At 32.5% G+C, this 27,178-nt stretch overlaps 4 protein-coding genes across 4 annotated transcripts; 1 reads left to right on the forward strand and 3 right to left on the reverse strand.

The window, feature by feature from the left end:
- Positions 1-2,281: 2,281 nt before the first annotated feature.
- On the reverse strand, positions 2,282-5,979 carry LOC101250284 (7-deoxyloganetic acid glucosyltransferase-like). The gene is made up of 2 exons (XM_004235053.5): positions 5,266-5,979; positions 2,282-3,425 (listed from the first exon to the last, which is right to left on the reverse strand). The coding sequence occupies exons 1-2, from the start codon at positions 5,759-5,761 to the stop codon at positions 2,455-2,457; spliced, it is 1,467 nt and encodes a 488-aa protein (XP_004235101.1). The 5' UTR covers positions 5,762-5,979; the 3' UTR covers positions 2,282-2,454.
- A 4,673-nt stretch (positions 5,980-10,652) lies between these two features.
- LOC101249997 (pectinesterase inhibitor 4-like) lies at positions 10,653-11,237 on the reverse strand. The gene has a single exon (XM_004235052.3). The coding sequence runs from the start codon at positions 11,235-11,237 to the stop codon at positions 10,653-10,655; it is 585 nt and encodes a 194-aa protein (XP_004235100.3).
- A 6,634-nt stretch (positions 11,238-17,871) lies between these two features.
- Positions 17,872-18,930, reverse strand: LOC101249439 (uncharacterized). The gene has a single exon (XM_004235051.3). The coding sequence runs from the start codon at positions 18,928-18,930 to the stop codon at positions 17,872-17,874; it is 1,059 nt and encodes a 352-aa protein (XP_004235099.1).
- Positions 18,931-23,992: 5,062 nt separating this feature from the next.
- Positions 23,993-24,406, forward strand: LOC109119736 (uncharacterized mitochondrial protein AtMg00670-like). Its single transcript, XM_019212657.1, has one exon. It carries the CDS (start codon positions 23,993-23,995, stop codon positions 24,404-24,406), a length of 414 nt encoding a protein of 137 aa, XP_019068202.1.
- The last annotated feature ends 2,772 nt before the right edge of the window (positions 24,407-27,178 follow it).

A 27,178-nucleotide genomic window follows, 5' to 3' on the forward strand; every position in this document is an offset into this window, starting at 1 on the left:
ATTAGTGGCCTAAAATCAAAATCAAATGGGGCCTTAAACTTAAATAGTTAATAACTTTTATATAATTTATTTCTTCAAGTTTTCATCTCATAGTATAACGATTCTTAATTTAAATTATTTTTCATAAGATATTGTGCTCAAAATATGTCAAATTTCTTCTAATAAAAAATCATTTTTCATGAAATATTTACTTTTTCTACAAATAATATTCAATATTTATTTAAAAAAAATAACTTATAGCCTATTATTAATTTATTATAAAAAGTAAGGCCCCTTAAATTTGGGGACCTAAGCACATGTCTTTTTTTTTTAACACAGCCACCTGCTTACAAATAATTGGGAGCAATTATTTTTGATTGGTTACAATTATGACTTCTTTGCTATAAATAGGGGTGTTGGTTGAGTAATATTGTATAATAAGTTGTGTGAAATAATAAAGGTGTGTTACTCTCTTGTTCTTTTGAAAAACAAGTCAATTACATATAATTTGGTTGGAGGAGAAATAATGGAGCTGTACAAGACCCTTAGGACTACTATCAAATAATGATGCTGAATTTATGAAGATTAAGCTCGAGTATGAGAAACAGAATGAGCATGTTACATGTTGAAGGCCTTTCTTAATGCACTCACCAAAGCCCATTATTCTCATCTTTTAAATAAAGAAAATTCGTAGCCCTCATACTATTTCTATATATATATATATATATATATAAATACAAACTTCATATATTGATGGATTTAAAAATAATTTATTGGGTAAATTATTTTTATCTTATTTAATATGCGGTCATTGTAATAATTAAGAAATTAAATATTATCTAAGTTGATTGTTGCATCCTTTATATTCCGATGATTATCAAGAATCATATTAGTTTTCATATATTTATCTTTTTATCTCCTTTTCTATGGTAATTATTTTCTCGTTACTGAATATTCTAAAGTCTTACAAATGATCAAACCATTTTTATTATGCAAAATTTATTATTGTGTGATTAATTAGTAGTAGGATTTTCAATTAACAAAATTAAAATATAATGAGTAAATACACGTAGAAGTCAAATGAAGCTCAACATCTACTCTATATATAAAAATAATTTTATCCACACATAAATAATATAATTTTATACCGAATAAAAATTTAAATGAACTCCCTCGAATTTACATGGCGCCATTTGATAATACAAAAAATTTAAAAAATAAGAGAAGATTTTATTACCGATCAAGTAGTCCTTATTAAAGTTACTTTTGTGTTTACTTTTTATTGACTTCTTCACAATACCTACTATAAAAATAAAATTGGATTGATATCATTAAATAGATGTCAAACACTCCTTCTATTTTATATTAATTGAATTTATGAGACAATGCTTATCCATTAAGAAAAATATTCAAAGACATTTTGATAACTAAAGCCCAAGAAACACAATCCCTCCTCGACATTTTGCTCAAACTCCCACATTTCCCTTACATATCAATCACTGTACCATGTAATTGCTTGCCCAATTCAACCCCACCATAACCACAACAAATCTTCAAGACCACCGGAAACAAGAAAAATTCCAACTCCACAAACCGCACCTGCCTAAAACTTCTTCAAAAAGCTCATTACTCAAATAAACATTAATAATAGCGTTCCACGAATACAAATTTCTGTCACGCATTTTCTCAAACAGTTGAACTGCATCATCAAAACAATCACATTTCCTGTACATCTCAAGCAACTTAGTCTCAACAAACTCGTAGTGCTTCTGCGTGGACTTGTTTACCTAGGTTGGGGCATTTGCAGGAATCAAGAACTGAAGCATAGGTGCTTCAACTTATAAAGTCATCCAATTGAGAGAAATATAGGTGGGTTAAATGATAAATGGGTCGGGTTTAATTTGGTTAATCTAATTAAATAGGGTTATTTTTGTTTGATTTAGGATTTTCCATTCAATTGAGGTCTATGTGAAAAGTTTGTAGACGACAAGGATAAAAATAATTTCATTTTAACAGCAATGGTATATTTAACTAATAAAATAAAGTCGAGAGATATTTTTAACTCTTTTCCCTATCTTAAATTTTGAATAATTCAGCTGAGAAACACAAAAAAAATTCAAATCTTGATGCTTACAAGTGGCTCAGATATATGATAAGTAGCTCAAATACATTAAATAATGGCTCAGATACATTAGTATGTAGCCCCAATACATTAAAAATTAACCCAAATACATAATATGTAGCTCGTATACATTAAATACTGGCTCGACAACATTCAATATTTTTTTAAAAGCCCATGATATGTTACGAACAAACCTTAATATTTCACAAACTTTATTTTGAGGCTTCACATCCAATGTTTATTAAATTTTGAGAGAAGGTTACAAACCAATTTTTCATTAATAAGATATGAAGGGAACAAATTAGCAAGTTGAAGAAGAAAGCAAAAACAACACTAATATACATTTCTTTTCTCTAGTAGCTTGTCACGTTGTTATGCATTTCCCCATTCTCTACAGTTCTACTTAACCCTTTGATATCATTGATGAGACAGTCGAGGTTACTATACGATAAACCTCCTTCTTCAACACTTAATTTTGCAAGTTCTGATAATTTCTCAACTGATTTCGTGTACTCATCCTTTTTTGTTTCCATAAGATCTTTTACCAGTTTCTCTACGACGAATCTATCACAAATATCTTTCATGTCTAACCCTATCTTCCAAAATTCATTTACTAGTCTACTTGTAACTCTTTGGTCCACATATTGAGGCCAACATATCATGGGCTTTCCCTCGATGATACTTTCCAGTGTCGAGTTCCATCCACTATGGGTTAAAAACCCACCAACCGATGGATGGGCTAGTACCATCTCCTGTGGAGCCCAACTCACAATGTAACCAATTCCTTTGCAACCCTCAACAAGTTCCTTCATAAATTGATCATGTGATGCATCTCCCTTCAACATGTTAGGCCTCATTACCCACAAAAATTTAACTTTACTATTCATTAGTCCATGCCAAAATTCCATGATCTCATCTCTTGAAACAACAACAAGGCTTCCAAAACTTACATAGATTACAGATCCCTTGGATTGCGCATCGAGCCATTTAATGGAAGTATGGTCTTCTTCCCACATGCTATTTGAGGATGACAATAGTGGAGTAGCTTTAGCAGCAAGTCTAGTCTTCAAGTTCAATGGCAATGGTCCAATTGCATATGTTTTAGGAAAGTAAGAACGAATATTATAAAGAAAAGGCCCATCTAACTCTTCAAACGAATTTAATATGAGTCCATGGGCTTTTGGGATACGCTCAATTTCCTTAAAAACAGCTTGAGAATTTTGATCGATTTTATAATCTAAAAGACAAAAGTGTGGAAGATCTCGTCGTCTAAGAAAACCTTCCATGGCTGGTACATGTGTTACCAATGCATCGATGTCATTTCCTACAACGATAAATATGAAGTTAAATTTATAGTTGTGGTGTTCCAAATTTCTATTCCACTCTATTTTTTCAAAGTTTGATAAGGTTGTGCACAATTTTAAAGAAAAAATTAATTAAAAAATATATTTTAATTAATTTTTAAATTTTAATCTACTAACATCCTCTTAATTCCAGAATAATTATCGATAAAAATAAAAGTTCAGAAAATAATTATTTTTCTCGACATCTAAAAAGGAGCATGGAGTATTTCTGATTTTTCCTTTCTAAAAAGGAGCATGGAGTATTTTGTCGATATCTAAAATAATGCCCCTACTTGGGCGCATGCCAAACTGGGGAAGGTGGAAAGCTAAATTAATAAAGAAATCATCATTATTCCTCTGCTTATTATTTTGAAGAACGAACGTGAGTTAGTTCCGTTCAATAATAGTTGTTCACTATTCACGTGGTATATCCTTAAAAATAAAAATAGAAGTGTAAATTTTATTATAGTATGTTTTAAATATAATAAATTAGTGTCTTGAAAATGTAAAAGAGAAATGACTATAATTAATGATAAGAATAAATTATTAAATAAGTGTAAAATTATTTATGAATTTCATAAAGTGAACAAATATTGTTAGACATTTTTTTTTAATAGGTGGAATGACCTGATACACCCTCGTACTTGGCTTCGTTTGTAAGTTGGACCATTGTATTTCTGATTTTGCCAATTGAACCCTTAAACTCATTCAAACACAATATTTCAAACTTCTTTCTTATCATTTGTGTGTCAGTGTAATACACTCAATTTACACATGAAATTCTACGTTATTTTTTAATGACCCATCAGTATCATTATTATTTTTTAATGACACATCAGAAATTAAATATTTAAAAATAAATAATATTTTTTAAAAAGGTGCAATTTTTTCTCTTTCTATACTCATTTCCCATATTCTCACTTCATCTTCTTCCTCCCCACCCTCTACCCTTCACCCCAAAGAATAAAAATCACCATTTTCGTCTTCCTCACACAAAATTTTTCTTATTGACAAAATGCGAAAGATTATAGTTAGCTCTTACACATACTTTCAGTTCTATTTTATTTATATTTGATAAAAAAATATATCAAGAAATCTTCAAATTGAAAAAAATATATGTTTATAAGTAAATTCAAGCAATAGATCTTGAAAAATTAAGTTTTAAAATGGTGAATGAGATGTATTTTAACAAAAGTTTTTTATTATAAGTATGTTAATGGTGTAGATATCAAAAGAGAAGAAAAGAAAATGGATAAGGGCAGGGGGGGGATCTCGGGCTGAAAAAGAAGAGGAAAAAGGTGGGACTGTAAGAAGAGAGAAGGGATTGTGGTGGCGATAGATTGATTGGGTTGAAGAAGTAGTTTTTGATTATTTTTTGTAAAAGTGATGCAGGGAAGAAGATAGATTCTTTTCTTCTTTTTTTTTAAAGTTTTTTTATTATATGAATTTAATAATTTAAAATTTAAAAAATGATGCTCACTCGCCTTAAATGCGTGTTGTCACACTCTCTTGCCAAGTCAGCTATTATAATGTCACATAAGCATGGTCAATAGTCAGAGGGATTTAATATATTGTGTTTTATTTAGTTTAGTCTATCAGACTATTACACCTTTTTAATATAGTAGACAAATATTATTAAACGAAGAAAGTATATTTTTTAATTTTTTACGTTATTATTTCTTAAAAATAAAATAAGAAGAATAATGTTATTTATGTATTAGTTAAGAAACACATATTTTAAACAAGTACAAGATGTAAATAGAAAGAGAGAAAATACAATCAAGGCATTGTCAATAAGGAGACAAAATGATTTAAAAATACCTTTGAAGGGAAGAACTCCAGCCTCAATTAGTTTGGGGAGAGAAAGATAAATCCAAAAGCAGGAAGGACTAATAGTGTCAAATATAACAACTGGAACTCCCATCTCATTTCCAATATCCACACCATAATAAAACAGTCCATCAAGTATAACACATGTGATCGGCTCCTTAACAAGGCCACTAAGCATTTGTTTAAGATAAGGCTCAGCCATGGTCTGCAAGGAGCTGATAATGTCTCCGAATTGTTCGCCTGATCGCGGGTTGTCCTCAGGGAGGCCATCGGATATCGTAAGGAATTGGAATCCAGTATATTGTTTGAAACGAGATTCGACATTTGAGTTAGCAACGAGACGTTGTTGATTGTGATTTGTGTTGAGAAAACTGACTCTAAGCCCAGCAAGACATAAGAGCTCAGCTAATTGTAGATTGGAGTTTATTGTGCTTTGTAAAGGGAGAGGAAAGATGAGAACATGAGGAGTAATGGATGTCTCTGCCATGCCTATTGTGAGAGTAGGTGAAATTAATTTCCCTTTCCCACCTTCTTTCTCCTCATTATATATATATATATATTTTGGTAAATACTACTCTCTTGATAGGGACTTAAAAGAAATTTCAATTAACTCACACAATACTATTTTCTTTTTAAATAAAGAGGGTCATATATATATTTCTTAAATGAAGAGACCTTATTTAATTTTTTTGTGGAGCTCATTCCAGCTTGTGTGAACAAATAAAACAATCTATTAATATCGAGATTTGATCCATATTAGCAATTTTTTAAATTAGCATTTTCGAGAAATTAGAGCCATATAAAGTAGGGAAGTATCTCAAATCAGGGAGTCAATTCCCTTATTGATATTACCTTAAAATATTATTATATATGTTTTATTTAGGACCAAAATATCACTCAATTATTATTATTTTTATTCAAAATATACCTAACACTCTAAAAGTTTCACTCTCTCCTAGTTGACATGATATGACATTAAATTCTTTTTTTTTAAAAAATTAGGTTAATTTATTTCATTAAACTCATTTAACTAAAATAATGTGTCACGACCCAAATCGGGGCCGCGACTGGCACCCACACTTTCCCTCCTATGTGAGCGAACCAACCAATCTAAACCTTAACATTTCAATATAATATCAACAGAAAGTAATGCGGAAGACTTAAACTCATTTAATAAAACCAATTCATTAACTATTATTCCCCAAAATCTGGAAGTCATCATCACAAGAACATCTATGATCAAAGTACTAAACTAAGAGTATTCTAAAAGCTAAAACAAGTAAAAGCTAGTCCATGCCGGAACTTCAAGGCATCAAGACATGAAGAAGTAGATCCAGTCCAAGCTAGAAACATTAGCTCACCCTGAAGATTCGATGTAGTGAAGACTGGCTAGAGTTGCGATTGAGTTGAAGACGATGGCACGTTTGCTGCACTCCACAAATAACAAAGAAGAAAACATAAAAGTAGGGGGTCAGTACAAACACAAGTACTGAGTAGGTATCATCGGCCCACTCAAAATAGAAAACAGTATATATCAAATAATATCATAAAATCAACTAATATCCTTAGCATGCAGCATTTACAATTACCATAACCCTTGGTTACAACACCAAGCTCATCAATGAGGACTCACACCTCCTCATCATACTCATTTGGGAATCAGGTTCATTAGATTGAATATATTAACATCTTTCAAGATTCGTTATCTTTATTCCTCTCGTGTCGGTACGTGACACTCCGCACTCAATTCTCAAGAGTTGAAGTGTTTTGAAACGGTGGATCACGACGATTCGTCGTGACTGTGACGGTCCGTCCTGCAAGTCCGTCATAGAGTTCAGAGAGTCGATTCAGCACCCAAATTTCAGAATTTCTAAGTGTTTTGGGACGAGACACCCTCGACGGTCCGTCGTGCCCATGACGTTCCGTCGTGGGTTCCGTCGTCTCAGCCTGTTTTTCCAGAAATAAAATCTGCTGCTCAAAACGACTAAACAGGTCGTTACATAATGATCATAATATTTTTTAAAAAAAGATATATTAGTTTATTAAGAATATATTTTCATACTTGAGACTTTTTAATTTTTTTTATGTGTTGGAGAACAGGTTTTTAAAACGTATTATAATATCATTAATTTTGAATACTTATAAACATATACAATCAAAACAATATTGATGTACAAATAACTGCTAACTTACATCAATTAATCATAAATTGTATAATGAATCAATAATATTAAACGTCAATCAACTATTACAATAATGCTAATTGTGTATTTTGAAATTAATGCTTACAATATTTTTTTTTTCTGAAAAAATAGAAAGTGATATATTTAATATTTTTTTATTCAAAAAACAATAATAAATACATCAAAAGTCTCTTTCTATTCTACTTAATACGTCATGTCAATAAATCATCATTTTAAAAAACAATAGACCTATTTAATTCATCAAACTTATGTCTCTACAAAACGAATATACAAATTACATGAAAATTTATGAAGATTGTAAAAAAAATAAAAGAATCTAATTTCTTTACATATCTTACCAAACAAAATTCAATAAAAAAACCTTTGTGTGCAATTATTACTTGGTAAGTTTTAAAATTCCTAAATAAATTATTTGAAAATTTAAGATATTTTTTTCATAAAAATATACAAATAAATTCGTAAGATCAACAAAAAGGTTGATATGAAAAAATTATTATTAACTTTTTTAAAATTTTATTTTATTTTAATCTTTTATTCTACATTATATTATATTATATTATATTATATTATATTATATTTTGACTTCTCATTCAATTAAACACCAATATATATTCTTATCTCATCCCAAATTTATAAAATACAATAATTAATTGAATTGCCTATTTAATTCACTACTATACATATTATATGAGATTACTACTGATAAATAAATATCAAAATTTATTTTTTAATATAAATATTTTTTACTTTCTATTTTATTTTTTATTTTTTTAAAAAGAAGATATCGTAAGTATATATGAATTTCAAACACCTAATTAATTGACCTTTAATATTATGATACATATAATATATGATTAATTGATGTAAGTTGACATACATAAGTGCTTTATATATCAATTTTTTTTTTTTGAATATATATGTTTATAATTATTCAAAATTGATGACATTATGGTAACTTTTAAAAAACTATTTTAATTATGATAAAAGATTCTTAAGTATGAAAAATTATTTTTAATAAACTAGTACATCTTTTTTAAAAAATAATATGATCATTATTTTAGTTAAATGGGTTTAATGAATTAAATTAGTTTATTATTTTGAAAAAGACTTTAATGACGTGTCATGCCAACTAGGAAAGAGTGAGACTCTTGGAGTGTCAAGTATATATTTGGAAGGAAATAGTGATAATTGAATGGTATTTTGATCCTAAATGAAACATATATGATATTTCTAGGCAATTCCTTAAACCTGGATGACCATATAGGGAAATTGACTGCAAATCAGGATATACATTTGTTACGTACGTACTCCTTATTTTGACTGGTTTATTATATTTAAAATAATTTTTTTAATTTAATTTTTAAATTAAAAAAGGTTTATATTTTGTATTTATTTTACCTTGTTATCAATGTTTTATGACTTATAATAACTAAGAATAGTATAATAAAAAAATATTATTTGATTTATTATTTAAAACAGTGTGTTAAATCAAACATGAAATAGAAAAGGGAGTATATAAAAATCTATGCCAGTTGGCCTCTTATTTTGTAGGGTCATTTCATTTTATTTATTTTATTCTATCATACTTGATATCAAATATTCGTATTAGAGCTCTATATAAGGTCTCTTTTGAGAGAAACGCTATTACCAAGAATATGTTCGTATCCAAACTCAAATTTAATATCATTAAATCAAAAGAACGGTCTCATATGCTACACCACATTTGTTGGTGGTCCTAGGTTCCTTCTTCACCTTCTCTTATTTAAGATTTTGACACACAAGCAAAGAAAACTTTATAGTAATAGTATTCCCTCTATTCCTATTTAATTGTCCACGTTAAAATAACACACATATTAAGATAACAATAATAAGTTACAATTTTATCCTTATTAATTATGGTTTCAAAAAGAATGAATTAAAACTTAAATTTTTTCAAGAAGTTTAAGTGGAGGTATAACAGGGAAAAAATATTTGTCCTTTCATAATTTGTCAAAATGAATAAGTAAGTAGAGATAACTAAAAAGGAAAATATGGACAGTAAATAGGGACAAGGGAGTATTAATCACAAAAGTTATTCCTCTTTGATTTCAACTTATAAACATTTTTTGATGTTTACAAAAATGAAAAGAAATCAATTAATACTTAGAATTAAGTAAATTTGATGAAATTATAAGATTAACCAAACACCCTTTCAATAAAAATTGGCAAGCCTGGTATGGCTTTTTAGAAAATTGTACATATCATATATGTATATATCATTAAACACATGTGAAACGGATATATATATATATATATATATATATATATATATATATATATATATATATATATATATATATATATAATAAAGTTAGTTTACGATAAATTAATCCATTTAATGGATCTCAAATCAGGATATACTTATTCATTGATACACTACACAAAAGCTGTGGACGTTTAAATTTTATCAAATTAGTCCATAAAATTTTAATTAAAGTACTATTTAATCAGCTACAAATGATAAGTTCATTATGCAAAGTCTGAAATGTCATCTTATTCCATAGGCCTAAATTGGTGCTAGTCAAATAATGACATGACATAAAAAAATCAAGTCAAGTGAAAGAGTCAATACGATATGCTACGTGCTCAAGGTGACATATGATACTAAATCAAACAAAAACCAATGAAAATGTGTCTTTGCAACGTATTATATTTTCGATCAATCAAATATCATCATCTCAGTTAATTTTATATATTGGCTGAAAAATGTACTTGTCCTCATCTAAACTCTTTCATCCTAAATACTACGATGAATCGAGCTCTTCATAACTTAGAAAATGACCAAAATTCTTGTTGATGGATCAAACACCATAACTTTATCTACAAGCATTCAAGTATATTTGTTTACAAGTTTCAGAAATCAACACAAAGACTCAAGATCAAGCTTCAAACCCAAATTAAATAAAAGTTCAAGATCCATAAATTCATATTAATTTCAATCTTAATTATTATTTTCTGTGAGTTTCCGAAAGCATGAGATAATTAAGATTCCCGTTCGACATGTCTGGTGGGCATTCAGAAGTCAATTTGATTATAAGATCATACTCCATCATCACACAATAGCCCATCTTATGCCTTATTTATTAAAATTTAGACGTCTGAATGAATCTGAATACACATTTAAATAAAATAGGTTCAATAAAGATGGTTAATGAGCGCCAAGGCGTTGCTGGCAAGTTTGGTAATATTTGCCATGCTGCTATTTATCATTTCCTTGACAGTTGGATTTACCTCCCGTCCAGAAAACCCCTCGGTACACGAATCGGCGTCTGTTATTACTGCACTCGCATACGTTTTAGCATTAGACAACTGAAATGCCTTATCTTTATCACCTAAATGTTTCATTGCTTCAACAGCCTGCTTTAGTTCGTACACTGCATCCTTCACATCTTCTATGCAGTCTTTAATTATGGATGCTTCAATTCGGGTTATTCCCTTTTGTTTTCTCAGTGTTGAGACAGTGCTAGAGGCGTTTTTTGAGGCTTTTATGGTTACATCAAGAGCTGCTTTGCATAGCCTTGTGGAGTTGGTTTTCACTGAAGACGCATACGGAATTAGTGTTTTTTCGCAAAGGGAAATGTATGTGGTGACGTTGCATTTAGTTTTGACGAAGTTTGTGTAGGCTTCATTAGTAGCAGCTCTGGATGTTTGTGGTAGTGAGATGAATAAAGCAATTGTTAAAAGGGGAAATAGCAAGGTTTTGCAAATAGACATCTCCATTTTATTTGAATGTGTAGGAAATAGAGAAAAAGACGTGAATATATATATATATAGAGAGAGAGAGAGAAATGAATTTGGCAATGTGTTGTATTATCTGATTGTGAGAATAAAATTAGTGTAAGATACACAAAAAATGAGTTGTGAAATGTGGGGTATCAAATTATCTCGCCGTCACAGACGGTAGCAGCCACAATTAAAGTCACATGCAAAATCAAGGGGATCCTAGATATGTCTTCTAATTTACGTGTGTCTATATGCATTTAACACACCTATGTATCTAAATCAAATACTATAATTTACATAGATATTTGAACTTTCATAAGTAACGGGCCGCTGAATAAAATTAATGGTCTAAAATGATTTGTAATAAGAGGTTTTATGTTTTAATCAGAGGCTATGGTCAAGTCTTCTTGTAACTTTCTTCCTGATTTGTAACACCCCAAATGACCTAGAAAAATTTATAAAAAAAAAATGAAGAAGTAAAATTTGTGCTTCGTCTTTTTTTAATTAGAAATTTTAAGTTTGAACCGTTGGTCTCAAAATTGAATTATCAGAAAGTCAATAAAATAAAATAATGAGGCTCCCAAAATTTTGGGACCTAAATGGCTGGCCTAATTGCACACTACAGGTCGAAAGATAATGTTGAAATTAGGTCTTTAAGCCCAACTCAAATTTCAAAAGCTAGATCAAAAGGAGGAGTATTGTCCAAGCCTTATAAGGAGTCCACCCAGCTCATTAACCACCAATGTGAGACTTTTGTCATTCTTTAAGAGAAAAAATATATATCTTTGCTGGCCAATTCATATTTATTCTCTAGACTAGAAGAGCATTATGTTGAGCATAGGAGTTGTTGAACGTGGCCAGAAAATGAAAAATAAAAATGATAGCACGTAACGCTGCGGAAGTGGAGGAAATATATTTATATATTCACCCATGTGGCTAAGATACGGGGTATAAGTCTAAGCACCTTAATTCACCATTTCTGCTTTCTATTATTATATATAATATATATTATGGTATATGATTTATGAACTTTAATAATATTTGTGCCTTAATTCACCATTTGTGCTTTCTATTATTATATATATTATGGTATATGATTTATGAACTTCAATAATATTTGTACCTTAATTCACCATTTGTGCTTTCGATCATTATATATTATGGTATATTATTTATGAAATTTAATAATATTTGTGCCTTACGCAAGAGAAAATACACGTTTTCATGAGATTATTTTGCTTGGGTTTCTAAATATTATTCATAGTGAATTAGTGATTCAAACATATTACTATTTTATTCAAAATGCATGCACGTTATAGCTACTTCTTTCTTTGGAGGCGGTTTTATAGCAAAATTTTGGAGTCACTTTAATTTACCAATGTACTACTTTCATCTGGTCCAACTTATCCATGCCCCACCCGGTTAAAATTTTATCATAAATTTACCGATGAAATCTTTAATTTCTTAAAATAAAATTTATATATTTGTAAATTTTATAAAACGTAAGTCATAATTATAGGTTGTCAAATGAGCACAAATATAGATAATTCGGCCTGAACTATATGGATTGGAGTCAAAATAGTTTGAAGTGGGTTCCATCTCAATCTATTTAAGCCTACACCCATTTTAAGAGAATCTTCAATTTGAGTCCAATTTAATGTCTAATTTCAAGTTATTTTAATACTCTTTATTTGCATTGATATAATAATGTATAGTTTACAATAATCTCATAGTTTTAAAAGTAAATTACATCTTATTCCTATTTTTTTTTTCTAATTACAATAATCTCTTAAAATTTATACCTTCAAAATACATTAAAAAATATCTGGGATACATTATAACATAAACCGAATACATAATATGTAACTCACATACATTAAAAGTTAACTCGGATACATTATAAAATAAATCGGATACATAATATGTAGCCGGATACATTTAATACTAGCTCGAATACATTAATATGTACCTCAGATACTAATATACATTAGGAAGATTTTAGAGGTATTATATAATATATATGTTACTATTAAGTATATGAATTACTATCTATTTTATATGTTTTGTGATTTCTATCCATTTGTAACTTTTTTTATAAAAAAAAACTTCTTGAGATGAAATTCAAAATTGTGGCTATAGAAGTTAAATAACAATGTGTTAAAATTATTGAGATTAAGCGGGTCATGATTCAATTCATTTGGGCCCACAATAAACTTGGGCGGGTCAAGACCCAACTCAATTTCTATATCAACACATTTTAATATCTCCAATTTCAACTCAACCTTCCCATTTGGCACCCCTTATTCACATTAATAGTTGACAATCCAAAATATTAAAAAGATTTGTGAAAAATTTATGATTAAAGACAAACTTGTTAGAATTTTTTGAAATGTGTCACATAAATTGAGATATATAGAAAATAGTAAGAAAAATTGTGTTGTATCATAAATTTGTTAATTCTAGGTTTGAAACACATTTTCAATAATTTATTTATAATCTTCTATATTTCTAGGGTATTATTGTCAACCTACCATCGATTCAACTTCTTTTTTCAAAATGTCGTCGTACATCCTTCATCGTCGTTCCTGTTGTAAAGAAAGCTCAGAATATAAGAAGAAAAAGACAAGAAGTATAAGATAGAGGAGATAATTTTCTTATTCAAGTATGTATTACAAAAGGTGAATGATATCTCTATTTATAGAGTTGAGATATCACCCCAAAAGCCCCCATGATAAATGTCCAATTAGTAGGTACATAGTTATCCAAATGATTCTTATCACCTTGGGAACATGTATACATGAATACAATTAAGTCTTGAGTAAATCTAAAGGACAATCCACACAATTCAATAGATTTATAACACTCCCCCTTGGATGTCCATAGATTATGTGTCTCGTTAAAACCTTACTAGGAAAAACCCAGTGGGAAAAAGCCTAGTGAAGGAAAAAGAGTACACATATCTCATAATACGCTTTGAATGTTGCCTCATTAAAAACCTTACCAGGAAAACCCAACTTGGGACAAAACCATAGTTAAGGAAAAGAGTACAACGCGTATTTCGCTCCCCCTATGAAAACTTTACTTGATATCTCGGAGACGGCGCATTCCAATCTTGTATCTCAACTTCTCAAATGTTGATGTTGGCAATGCCTTAGTGAATAAATCAGCAAGATTATCACTTGAACGAATTTGTTGAACTTCTATCTCACCATTTTATTGAAGATCATGCGTGAAAAAGAACTTTGGTGAGATATGCTTTGTCCGGTCTCCTTTGATGTATCCTCCTTTCAATTGAGCTATACATGCAGCATTATCTTCGTACATTGTGGTTGGTATATTCTTTTTCAAAGAAAAACCACACATTTTCTGAATATGATGGGTCATTGATCTCAACCAGACGCACTCTCGACTTGCTTCATGGATGTCTATTATTTCTGCATGATTTGAAGAACTACCAATGTTTGCTTCATTGATCGCCAAGATATTGCCGTGTCTCCACATGTAAACAAATAGCCTGTTTGTGATCAAGCTTTATGCGGATCTGATAAATACCCTGCATCTGCGTAACCAATCAGTTCTGATTTAGATTCATTGGAATAGAATAAACCCATGTCCATGGTCCCTCGAAGATATCGAAGTATGTGTTTAACACCATTCCAATGTCTTTTTGTTGGGGAGGAACTGAATCTTGCCAGTAGACTTACTGCAAAACAGATATCTGGTCGAGTATTGTTAGCAAGGTACATTAGTGCCCCGATCGCACTAAGATAAGGAGTTTCATCACCAAGAAGCTCTTCATCATTCTCTTGAGGTCGAAATGGATCTGTATTGATGTCAAGAGATCTTACCACCATTGGAGTACTCAATTGATGTGAGTTATCCATGTAAAAACGCTTTAGTATCTTTTCTGTGTACGTTGATTGATGAACAAGTATTCCATTTGACAAATTCTCAATCTGTAGACCAAGAAAAATTTTTGTCTTGCCGAGATCTTTCATTTCAAATTCTCTTTTCAGACACTCAACAGCTTCTAAAAGCTCTTTACGAGTTCCAATGATGTTCAAATCATCAACATACACAGCTATTATTACAAATTCAAACCCCAACCGTTTAATGAAAATGCAGGGACAAATCGGGTCATTTTTGTACCCTTTCTTTAACAAATATTCACTCAAACGATTGTACCACATCCTTCCTGATTGTTTCAGTCCATACAGAGATTTCTGAAACTTTATTGAACAAGTTTCTCTTGAATCTTTGTATGTTTCAGGCACTTTAAATGCTTCACGAATTTTCATGAAAATGTTGTGGTCCAATGAGCCATATAGATAGGCTGTGACAACGTCCATTAGACGCATTTCAAGTTTTTCATGAACTGCCAGATTTATGAGATATCTAAAGGTGATTGCATCTACCACTGGAGAATATGTCTCCATATAATCAATGCCAGGTCTTTGAGAAAAACCTTGAGCAACGAGTCGGGCCTTATATCTCATGACTTCACCTTTCTCATTTCTTTTTCGTACAAAAACCCATTTGTACCCCACTGGCTTGATACCTTCAGGTGTTCGGATTATTGGTCGAAAAACTTCACGTTTTTCTAGTGAAGCCAATTCAGCTTGAATTGCATCCTTCCATTTTGGCCAATATGTTGTCAATCACAACATTATTTCGGTTCCACAACTTTCTCGTCGAGACATAATTCATTGAAATTTCATTATTTTCAGAAGTTCGAACCTCCTCATCATCATGTGTTATGACTTGGGTCTCATCTTGAGAAATTTCTTTCAACCCATGATCATCTTGATCATTTATTCCTTTTATCTTTCGAGGATTTTTATCCTTGGAACCAATTGGTCTACCACGCTTCAAATGTGGTCTAGACTCATTTGCCTTAACAATTTGTCCCGTCGGGATATCAACTCGAACTGGAGCATTAACAGCTGGAATATGCGATTTAGTAATCCTTGGAAGATTCGTAAATGCATCTGGGAGCTGATTTGCAATGTTCTGCAAATAAATTATTCTTTGAACTTCTTGCTCACATTGGTTTGTTCGAGGATCCAGATGAGATAGAGATGATGAATTCCAATCTATCTTTTTTCCCAATGACTTATGGTCTCCCCCTAATGTTGGGTATACTGATTCATCAAAATGACAATCAGCAAATCTTGCCTTAAATAAATCTCCAGTCATAGGCTCCAAATATTTATGATTGAAGGAGATTCATACCCAACATATATCCCCAACCTTCTTTGCGGCCCCATCTTTGTGCGTTGTGGTGGAGCAATTGGGACATACACCGCACATCCAAAAACTCTAAGATGGGAAATGTTTGGCTCTTGACCAAAAGTCAATTGTAATGGGGAGAATTCATGATAATTGGTTGGCCTTATGCGCACAAGTGTTGCTGCATGCAAAATAGCATGCCCCCACATAGACACAGATAACTTTGTTCTCATTAGTAATGGTCTAGCTATCAATTGCAGACGTTTAATGAATGATTCTGCTAGACCGTTTTGAGTGTGAACATGCGCAACTGGATGTTCAACAGTTATACCAGTAGACATACAATAATCATTAAATGCCTAAGATGTAAATTCACCAGCATTATCTAGACGGATTGTCTTTATTGTATAATCTGGAAATTGTTCTTTCAATCTTATTATTTGAGCCAGCAATCTCGCAAAAGCCATGTTGCGAGTTGATAATAAACACACATGTGACCATCTTGTAGAAGCATCTATCAAGACCATATAATATTTAAAGGGTCCACATGCAGGTTGAATTGGTCCACATATATCACCCTGTATACATTCCAGAAACGCAGGGGATTCAATTCCAACCTTAACTGTTGATGGTTTAATGATCAACTTTCCTTGAGAACAAGCAGCACAAGAGAATTCCTTTGATTGAAGGATATTTGGGCTCTTTAAGGTGTGTCCATGTGAATTCTCAATGATTTTGCGCATCATATTAAATCCAGGATGGCCCAACCGGTCATGCCAAATGATAAAATCATTAAAATTAGTAAACCTTTTGTTTACTACGGCATATGATTCAACTGTACTTATACTTGTATAGTACAACCCAGAAGAAAATGCAGGTAATTTTTCATGCACAATTTTCTTCTCAACATTAATTGTAGTAATGTAAAGGTATTCAACCTTTCCTTCATTAGCCGTCTCAACATGATAGCCATTTTGGCGAATAACTTTGAAACTTAATAAGTTTCTTTGAGACTTACTACAATATAATGCATTATCAATGCTTAATATTGTCCCTCCAGGTAGTAATAAGGTCGCTCTTACAGAGCCCTCAATTAATTTTGTACTACCTGATATTGTGTTGACATATGCCATTTTCATAACCAAATTAGAAAAGTATTTCTTTTCTTTTAATATTGTATGCGTTGTAGCACTATCAAGAAGGCATACATCTCCATTACTCATCTTGAATCCAACTGACAACTGGGGATTTCTATTAATTTTCATTAAAATAAAATACATTAAAAGAAGGAAGAAACAAAATTAACAACGGAAATTTAAATACTTCAACATAAATAACATGATAATTAAAAATACATAAGTAAAATATTAACAGACTTCATTCCCCAGCTAAAAGATCAAAATCAGTTTCGATCTCCAAAGAAGTCATCAACTTCCATATGAGTAATGTCACCAAGGCCATCAAAAACATCATCCTTTAAAGCCAAATTTGCTTCAACATCCTTATCATATTTCTGAGATGTTCCCGACTTATCATCATCTTTAAGAGTCATATGTGACTCAGCTCGAGCATTGGAAGAGGAAGCACCACTTTTATTTCCTTTCTTTTTAAAGGAATTTTGATAGAGCCTTACAAAATGTTCATGTGTGCGACATTCATTCTTCCAATGGCCTTTCATGCCACATCGACGACAATTACTTTTTGAGGGGTTATTTTGAGAACTCGTGTTGTTCTCCCTTTTATTATGACCACCACCTTGACGATTAGTGTATCGTCTTTTATCTTTGCCACGTCCCCGTGCATTATTATATCCCCGATGATCATCTCTTTTTACTTTAGATTGATCACGTGCTTCCACCACATTTGCCTCCGGTAATGGAGCAGCTCCAGTGGGACGAACTTCATGATTTTTCATTAAAAGAGCATTATGTTGCTCAGCCACCAAAAGACATGAAATTAGTTCAGAATATTTCTGAAAACCCTTTTCACGATATTGCTGCTGCAATATCACATTTGAGGCATGGAAAGTAGTAAGTGTCTTTTCCAACATGTCCTCATCTTTTATAGTCTCCCCACATAATTTTAACTGGGAGGTTATCCTGAATACAGCAGAGTTGTATTCAATTACGGTCTTAAAATCTTGAAACCGTAAATGCATCCACTCATAACGAGCTCTTGGCAACACTGTTGCCTTTAGGTGGTCATATCTCCCCTTTAAATCAGTCCACAATTCAAGTGGATCTTTCACCGTCAGATATTCAATCTTCAGGCCCTCATCAAGATGATGACGAAGGAAAATCATAGCTTTCGCCTTATCTTGACTCGATGCTTCATTTCCCTGAGTAATAGTGGCATCAAGACCTTCAGCAGCCAAGTGAATCTCAGCATCGAGTACCCATGAAAGATAATTCTTTCCAGAAATATCTAATGCCACAAACTCAAGTTTGGATAAATTCGACATAATGAAATTATGAGAGAATATGTGAATCAAATAAAATTATTTATATAATACCTTTGCAAGTAGCAACTTCGTGCTGATAACGTGTTGTAAAGAAAGCTCAGAATATAAGAAGAAAAAGACAAGAAGTATAAGATAGAGGAGATAATTTTCTTATTCAAGTATGTATTACAAAAGGTGAATGATATCTCTATTTATAGAGTTGAGATATCACCCCAAAAGCCCCCATGATAAATGTCCAATTAGTAGGTACATAGTTATCCAAATGATTCTTATCACCTTGGAAACATGTATACATGAATACAATTAAGTCTTGAGTAAATCTAAAGGACAATCCACACAATTCAATAGATTTATAACAGTTCCATCATTATCCCTCATTTTCTCTTAATCCAACTATGTTTTTCAGATCTGTTCTTTTAGATATATATAAAAAAAAAAGTTGAAACAACAAATCATTTCTCCTTCAGTTTTTTTATTTGTATCCTCTTTTTTCTGTCTCAGATTCATGCAAAAGTTGAACATAAGTCAACAATTAATGTTGGAGTTGAGCTATTTCAGCGAACGAAAATCAATTTTGATAAAAGAATTGTGAAACTGAATCCTTCAATTTTTTATCACTTATATATTAGTGTAATTTTGCATCAACATTATTCATTTTCTCGTCTAAAACATTCAATGAATAATGATGGAATTGTGCTATTTCAATGAATAAATAATTCACTGAAGAGAAATTTTGAAAATGCTCTGTTTGGAACTAAATCCATCTCAATTTTGTCTCATTTATCATGTTTTTATTTTGGTGTTTAATTAAAGGAATTAATTCACAGTAATACTTTCATTCATTTTCGAAAAGGTAGTACTTTCATTCACACGATGAACATATTATAAAACTTACTTCGATGAACATATTATAAAACTTACTTCAAAATAAAAGCAATCACAACGGAAGACACTAACTTTTGACCAAATTTAAAATTTTTTATATCATTTAAATATTTCAAAATCTAATTTAAATATTTTTGACTTTTATCTTACTCTATTAAGTTTATTTTAAAATATTTAAAAGCAGCAAAAGAATCACTTTTTAAGGTACGTTTTATTTTCGATTGTTTAAAAAAAATGAAAAGTTATAAAAAATATATATTTTTATCTAAATTAATTTAAATAAATAAGCTAGTATTTCTTATTTGTAATTTATATTAGCTACTCAATTTTTTATTGGTTTAAAAGTATTTAAATATTATATTATATTATAATTATGAAAAATAAAAATAAAAACCTAAAACTACCCCATAACCCATTCTCCACTACCCCACACAACCCACTCCCCTCAACTACAAACACGTACCACACAATATTAACATTAACAACACATCCCCACTTTCCCCTATACAATGCACACACTACCAAAATAAAATAAAATACAATACACAAAAACACAACAATACACACAATCTCCACACAGATTTGGCACAACAAAAAAACACGAGCAAACAAACAAAAAAAACTTTCACATCTCTTTTATTTTCTTTCAAAAATACATCAACTCATCCATATTTTTTTATTTCTCATTTCTTTCATATAAATACAACACATACACCATTACATGCAATTTGCAAAAAAAATCGCGGGTGTTCTAATTAAGGTTGATCAAAATTTTGCGGTACTTATTTTCTTTATTTAAGATTCTACTTTGTGTTTTCTTTTTAATTTAATCATGAAATTTGACGTAATTTATGATAAATTTTCTTATATTTTATTCATGAATTGAAATGATTAATCTGTTAGTTATTATATTTCTATTTCATGAATAAAGATAACTTAGATCGATAATTATTTATTTATTTTTATTTGTTGATTGTGATCTCTTAAAATGAACGGGTCATAGCATTGTTCTTGTCTTCATTCAGATAATAATGATAAAGTAGAAATAGTTAGGCTAATTTCTTTAAAAATAAATTAATATTATTAATATAAAATAAAAGGATATAGAAGGGATGTAAGAATTATATATTGAATCCTCAACATTTAGATTTATTTTACTTTGTTTGATTTAATGTATAAAGGAAAAAATAAATATTTTTTAATGAGTAGATGAGTTATACGACCTGTTAAAAAATGTTAGTCTCAACTAAGAATGTGATTACACATCTTTATTTTCAAACATTAAAATAAACTCAAGGATGCGGTGATGAAGTGTGATGAAGATAAGACAGTTATGTCTCCAAATGCCAAAATCAAGAATGCAGTTACACATCTAAATTGAAATCAAATAAAAGTTCAAAAATAAATATAAATGCGAACAACCCATTGCCTGAAAATATTATATCAAAAAATTTTTAAGTTAATTATAAGAGCATGTTTGAATGGGCTTAAAAGCTGATCAAACTGATTTAAAAGTCAGTTTTTGACAATTATCAAAGTGACTTATTTAAGTTAAAAATGACTTATTTAAGTCAAAAGCTAAAAGGTAGGTGAGGGGTGTTTTTTTTTCCCCAACTTAATAGTCATTTTATGTTGACCAAGTATGTTACCTTTTTGCCCTTAATTCTTTTTTTATTATTATTATTATTACTATAATTAACCATAATAATATTAATATTAATATTAATATTTTTGTTATTATTATTTATTATTATTATTATTATTACTATTATTATTATTATCATTATAATTATTTATTTTATTATCATTATTATTATTTTTATTTTTATTTTTTTAATTATTATTTTTTTTATCATTGTTGTTGTTGTTGTTGTTGTTCTAAAAAAATTGTGATGATAAAGAAATATGTGAATAATAGGAAATATTATAACTTATGGATGTAAAATTAAATTAATTTTTTTTAAATTTTTTTAAGTATAAAAACCTTAAATTAATCAACTTTTATCACGTTTACAATTTTAATGGTATTTCAGACATTTTGATAAAAAAAAAGTATACGAGCACTTATTTGACAAACACATCAACAACTTTTTTTCAACTGAAACACTTTTATCCAAACACATAACTACTTATTTTAAAAATAAATTTCAGCACTTTCAAACTATTTTTAAAAGTTGCTTTTTTAAAGCCCATCCAAACGGGCTCTAAGTCAATAACAGCGAGTGTGTTAGAACCACGGGACTCGAGGGATGCCTAATACTTTCCCCTCGATCAAGAGAATTTCTTACCCAAATTTCTAGTTCGCAAATCAAATAACGAGTCATTTCCTTTTCATTATGGATTAAACAAATAGGTGACTTCGAACACTACAACTCAATTTCCAGTGGCGGCTCTGAACAAATAAAAAATCATTTAATCAATACGTCACTTCAATAGAAAAAATCCTTCATCCGGAGCGAAAAAAGGGGTCCAACATTTTTTCAGTTGTATATCACTCACAAAGAGTCTTTGCCAGATCCAAACATGTCTTCCACCTGATTCATTTAATCTATATATCTTAGTTCATTTCAAAGTTTGAGTTTTACAAATTGCTTGTATATAATATATGATTAACTTATGAGCGAAAGCGAAGAAGTGACTTGACCACACCTTCAAATAAGGTTGGTGATCAAAACAACCGATCAAATCCCTGGCCTCAGTATGTGGCTGAAGCATATGAAAATATGTGACATCTTGTTCATCCTTATCAGAGAGTTTCAACATCTGTACATACATAGAAAATATAAGTCATCAGATTTTTTTTGTGAGGAGATGAAAACAAAATGATACCTGAATGTCTCTTTCATTTTTAGATGAAAGAATATTTGTACCATAAATCGTAATGACAGGATGATTCTCTGTTGGAGGATATGAAATAAAAGCGAGAGCTAGTATGACGGAATCATTTAATCGTAGAGGACGATAAAATATTTTAGTAGATGGATCCCACTAGTTGGAAGCCATCATAAAAAGTCGTGATTGGCTTGATTTTTTCCAATTAAAATCTTGGAAACTTATCCACGCTTATAGTGAATTTTCAAGAGAAAAGTGAGCCACCGGTTCAAGTACAAGATACTATCATTACCGCCTGGACAATTAGACATTCAACCCTTAATCGCAGCGACCCAATTGCAAGAGATTCATTAGCAAACCAGGTATTATTAGAATCAAATGGGTATAAAACCCTTTGAGACCAAAGAATACCAGGGGAAAAGAACCCATCTTGAATGGAATGAATTTTATTCACATTAAAGATGAACGCTGCTATCTCATGCTTTAAGTTCACAAAGATATTGTGTTCTTTAACATATTTAGCCGCTGCTCCGTCTACAACATCATCCACCGAATATTGAAACCGGCGAACAAAGTTGTCGAGTAATGGAGTACTTTTCCAAGTAGGTTTCCAATTCATACCCTTTTCAAGAGGCATGGATTGGAGATGTGGAAGATACATTGGTCGAAGCTTCTTTCAAGAAGTTTTTATTTCTCCAAGAACTTCACGGACACTATCAATATCTGAGTAAGGAGTCGTAATTGATTGGAAAGTGACTTTCTTCACTTTAGGAGCCACTGCAATCTATTTTGATAATCCAAACCAAGATAGATATATCCTGACCAAATAATCACCATGATCAGGCTTTGCCCTTACGTGTTTTCGTAATACCGCAGGTATGATCTTGGAAATTCCATATCGGGTCAATGAAACTGGAACAGACATGGTGTCATTCTTAGAATAACACCCAGCGTAATAACGCTAAAGGGAAACTGTACACTGTTTTAAATACAAAATAGTATACAGAAAACCTGAACGTCGTTTCAGTTTCACAACTATTTTTATGAAATCGCTGCCCGCTAGGGCGTTATTGACCATATAATAAAAGCAGATCTTGGTCCATGGAGTCCCAAGAAGGTAAGAACTCCAACCTTTCCGATGCTTCTTCGGCCAAATACGATATACAAGTGGGACCTGCACTATGAGCAAGCTGTGTGAAAAAACACTTCTTTTTCCGATTCCGAAACAACTTGGGCGAAATAGGGTTCTACCTGCCGCCCCCTACTTGCTCATTCGCAATTACTACCACAAGAAAGTCGCCCCTATCTCTAAAGGGGCTTATGCACTCCACGACTTTCATATGTTATGGGGTCTCGAAGACTGAATTTAGCTGCTTTATTTATATTTTTTCTAAGGAACTATTTGTTATCCCATTTAGGGATTTTGTGTTCTCAACTTCTCTCTGGGATTTTGATTTTAAGTGTCGGGGGATCATTTCCTCTTCCGGGCCCTTCTGGGCAAGCAAGCGGGGCTGAGTTTGAAGAGGATCATTTTGGGATTGATGTCCTCTTGGAATCATGGGAAAAATCTACGGAGACGGGCATGTTGGTGGATCAGCCAGAACCAGAACCAGGACATGTGCCGCCTGCTATTCAAGTAGCTCCCCGAGCGAACGAAGCTGGTCCACCAAATCAGCCCCCACGAGTGGTCCCCTATCCGTATCAACTGGATGAAGTGATAGGGGGGATTCCGTTCAGTCTATCCAGCGAAGGCTCCTAGCCAAATACTCCTATACTCCTCCTATCGGGATCATGTACCTGACCGAAATAGAGGCAAAAGACCTATTCGAGGTCAAGGTCGAGATTCTAAGGATCATGGCGGTCTTTGATCAAATGGAGGATTGGATGGGACGGGGAGCTCGGGCCCTCGTGCACCTGGACTATAGAGCTTCTCACCCACTAAAAAGAGAAGAGGTCGGAGAGGATCGATACACTTTGTTGTCCATCCCATGGACAACTCCTTCCTCTTAGGGCTGCAGGGAGTTCGAGGCGGCTCCAACCAAAAGTAGGAAACTGGGCGAAGTAAAGTAATCAAAGAGGAAGTCAGTGCTAGTAGTAAGGACTTGTCACAATCCATTGGGGCACATAGAATCTATGTCCTAGGTGTAGACGAAGACCAAGAGTTCTTTAAGATCTGATTCGATGGTATATCCCTCTTCTATTGTTCTTAGACAGATCTCTCACTCTTGATGAAGAAAAAGACTTCAGCTTTAAAGATCCGATCTCGTCTTCACTCACCGATTCCTTTAATAAGAGAAATGCCCGGAATGCTTGGTACCCTTTTTCTTGCTACTGGTTTATTCCTGTCCCACTTCTGCTTTCCTCACTCTCCGGCTTGCTTGCGTAGTAAAAAGAAAGAAAGCGTCTTTGGCAGATGGAATACGAGATCTAGGCAAGCCTTTCCTCCTTTGTTAACTTAAAGGCTATGTAGAATCCAAGGTTTCGCTTCATAATACCAGTCATTAGTTCCGGCTATCGCTCCAAAGTGATAGCGCCATTGAAAGATAGAGTGTCAAACAGTCAAACTTCGATACCTAAATTCATTTATCCAAAGGCTTTTCCATTCCCTGATCCGTGCCTCCTTGCTTTAACTAAGACTTTTTGAATAGTGGCTTGGCTGGCTTTCGAGTTGGGAAAGATAAGAAGAGCTTGACCGATCCATTCTGAAGGAAAGAAGCACACTGCTTAAGATATAAAGCGCAGTGCAGCCACCCCGACTTCCGTCCTTTCCCTAATAACAGACCTGGATAACAGGTAAGCTCCAATAAATAGTTCCTTGGTTAGACTGTCAGTGATAATGAGAAGAACCTTCTTAAGATAACCTCCTCAAGGAACTTTTGGCATCACTACTTTATGGCAAGCTTACTGAGTATCCACCACATCCCTTTCCAAAGATTCATTCTGATTGATTTTTGCCATGAACTCTCTTGGCAAAGTCAGGATCATCTTGCAATCCACCTTATTCGGTAAGTTACCTAATAGAACTTGAAACTTTGGCTCATTTTCTTTATTCTTTAATCTGGGTCTAACTGCTTGATTCACCAACCTTCAAGTCTTCCCCCATCAGGTCTTCTTCCGGAACCAAGCCTTCTGAAAGAAAGCTCATCAAAAAACTCCGTTGACGAGGCCTATCCATTCTCCAACTTCTTGTGGTCTTTCCCAACCTTACCTTCTACTGGGTACTTTACCATTAGACCAACATTCTGTTTCTTCTCTACTTCAGTCTGTATTTTCAATTCCATTACCTTCTTCCTCAGCATCCTCCTTTTCTGGGTCCTTGTCAGCTTAGATGATTTCTACTATGCTGGACTCTCTCCTACAGCGTCCTTCTCAAGTCTCGATTTCTGTGCGGCATGAACCCACTGATCAGTTGGTGGGACAATAGACGGTGTTTGAAATAACTATTGTTTATTCAAAATCTCATAAGAGAAGAAAGCTTTTAATGTGGGTCGGCGTACAGCCCACTCCATTCTATCTATGACGCATCGGATCAACTGAGAGAAATCCTGAGTAACGAGAGAGATTCTCCACACGAACGAACGACCCGCCAAGTTCGAACTGACATAGGTGAATCGCCCCTAGGTATTCTCTACTTACCCACCTGTGTCAGTTTCGGGTACAGGTACCCTCTTGTTTAACGTCATTCGAGCTTTTCCTGGGAGTATGACATGGGTTACTTCAGCGCCATAGCGCCTGGTATTCGAATATTGGATCGAGGCATTTTCTCTGCCCCTTCTTACTCTGAAAAAGCAGGGACACCTTACATTCTTGAACCGATAACCATCTTTCGGCTAACCTAGCCTCCTCCGTCCCTCGAGACTAACAAGGGGTAGTACAAGAATATTCACCTGTTGTCCATCGACTACGCCTTTCCTGATCTTAGGCCCTGACTCACCCTCCGTGGACGAACCTTGCGGAGGAACCCTTAGGTTTTCGGGGCATTGGATTCTTACTAATGTTTGCGTTACTCAAGCCGACATTCTCGCTTCCACTTCAGTCATTGAAGTACCAAAGGCGCGCTCAGCCCAATGACTAGGAAATGAGTTTGCCCTTGAATTGAAGTGATGAGATAAGAAAGAGGGAAGTAGGGCTCGTATTGACTAAAGGTGACCATTATTTTCATATTCGTAATAGTGTGAAAAGAAGGCCCGGCTCCAAGTTGTTCAAGAATAGTGGTGTTGAGTTTCTCAACCCTTTGACTTAGGATTAGTCAGTTCTATTTCTCGATGAGAAGGTAGTCTAGGACTACCCTAAGCCTAGAAAAGAAGTAGGCAGGACTTTCAGTTACAATGTCTAGGTTGGAAAAGCCACCTTTTGCCTTTCTAAAGCCAATCGATTATCGGATTTCACCAAGCCAACCATGTGTTTTGCCCAAGGGCGATGATAGCATTGCTAGGCCCAATGTCGTCTGACCATGAGTGCAGTCGAAGGGCGATGATAACATGTCATGCTTGATGTCGTCCTACTGTGTGTGCTTTCCAAGGGCGATGAT

This window comes from Solanum lycopersicum, chromosome 3, assembly GCF_036512215.1.
Source record: "Solanum lycopersicum chromosome 3, SLM_r2.1".
In the NCBI taxonomy this organism is placed as follows: domain Eukaryota; kingdom Viridiplantae; phylum Streptophyta; class Magnoliopsida; order Solanales; family Solanaceae; genus Solanum; species Solanum lycopersicum.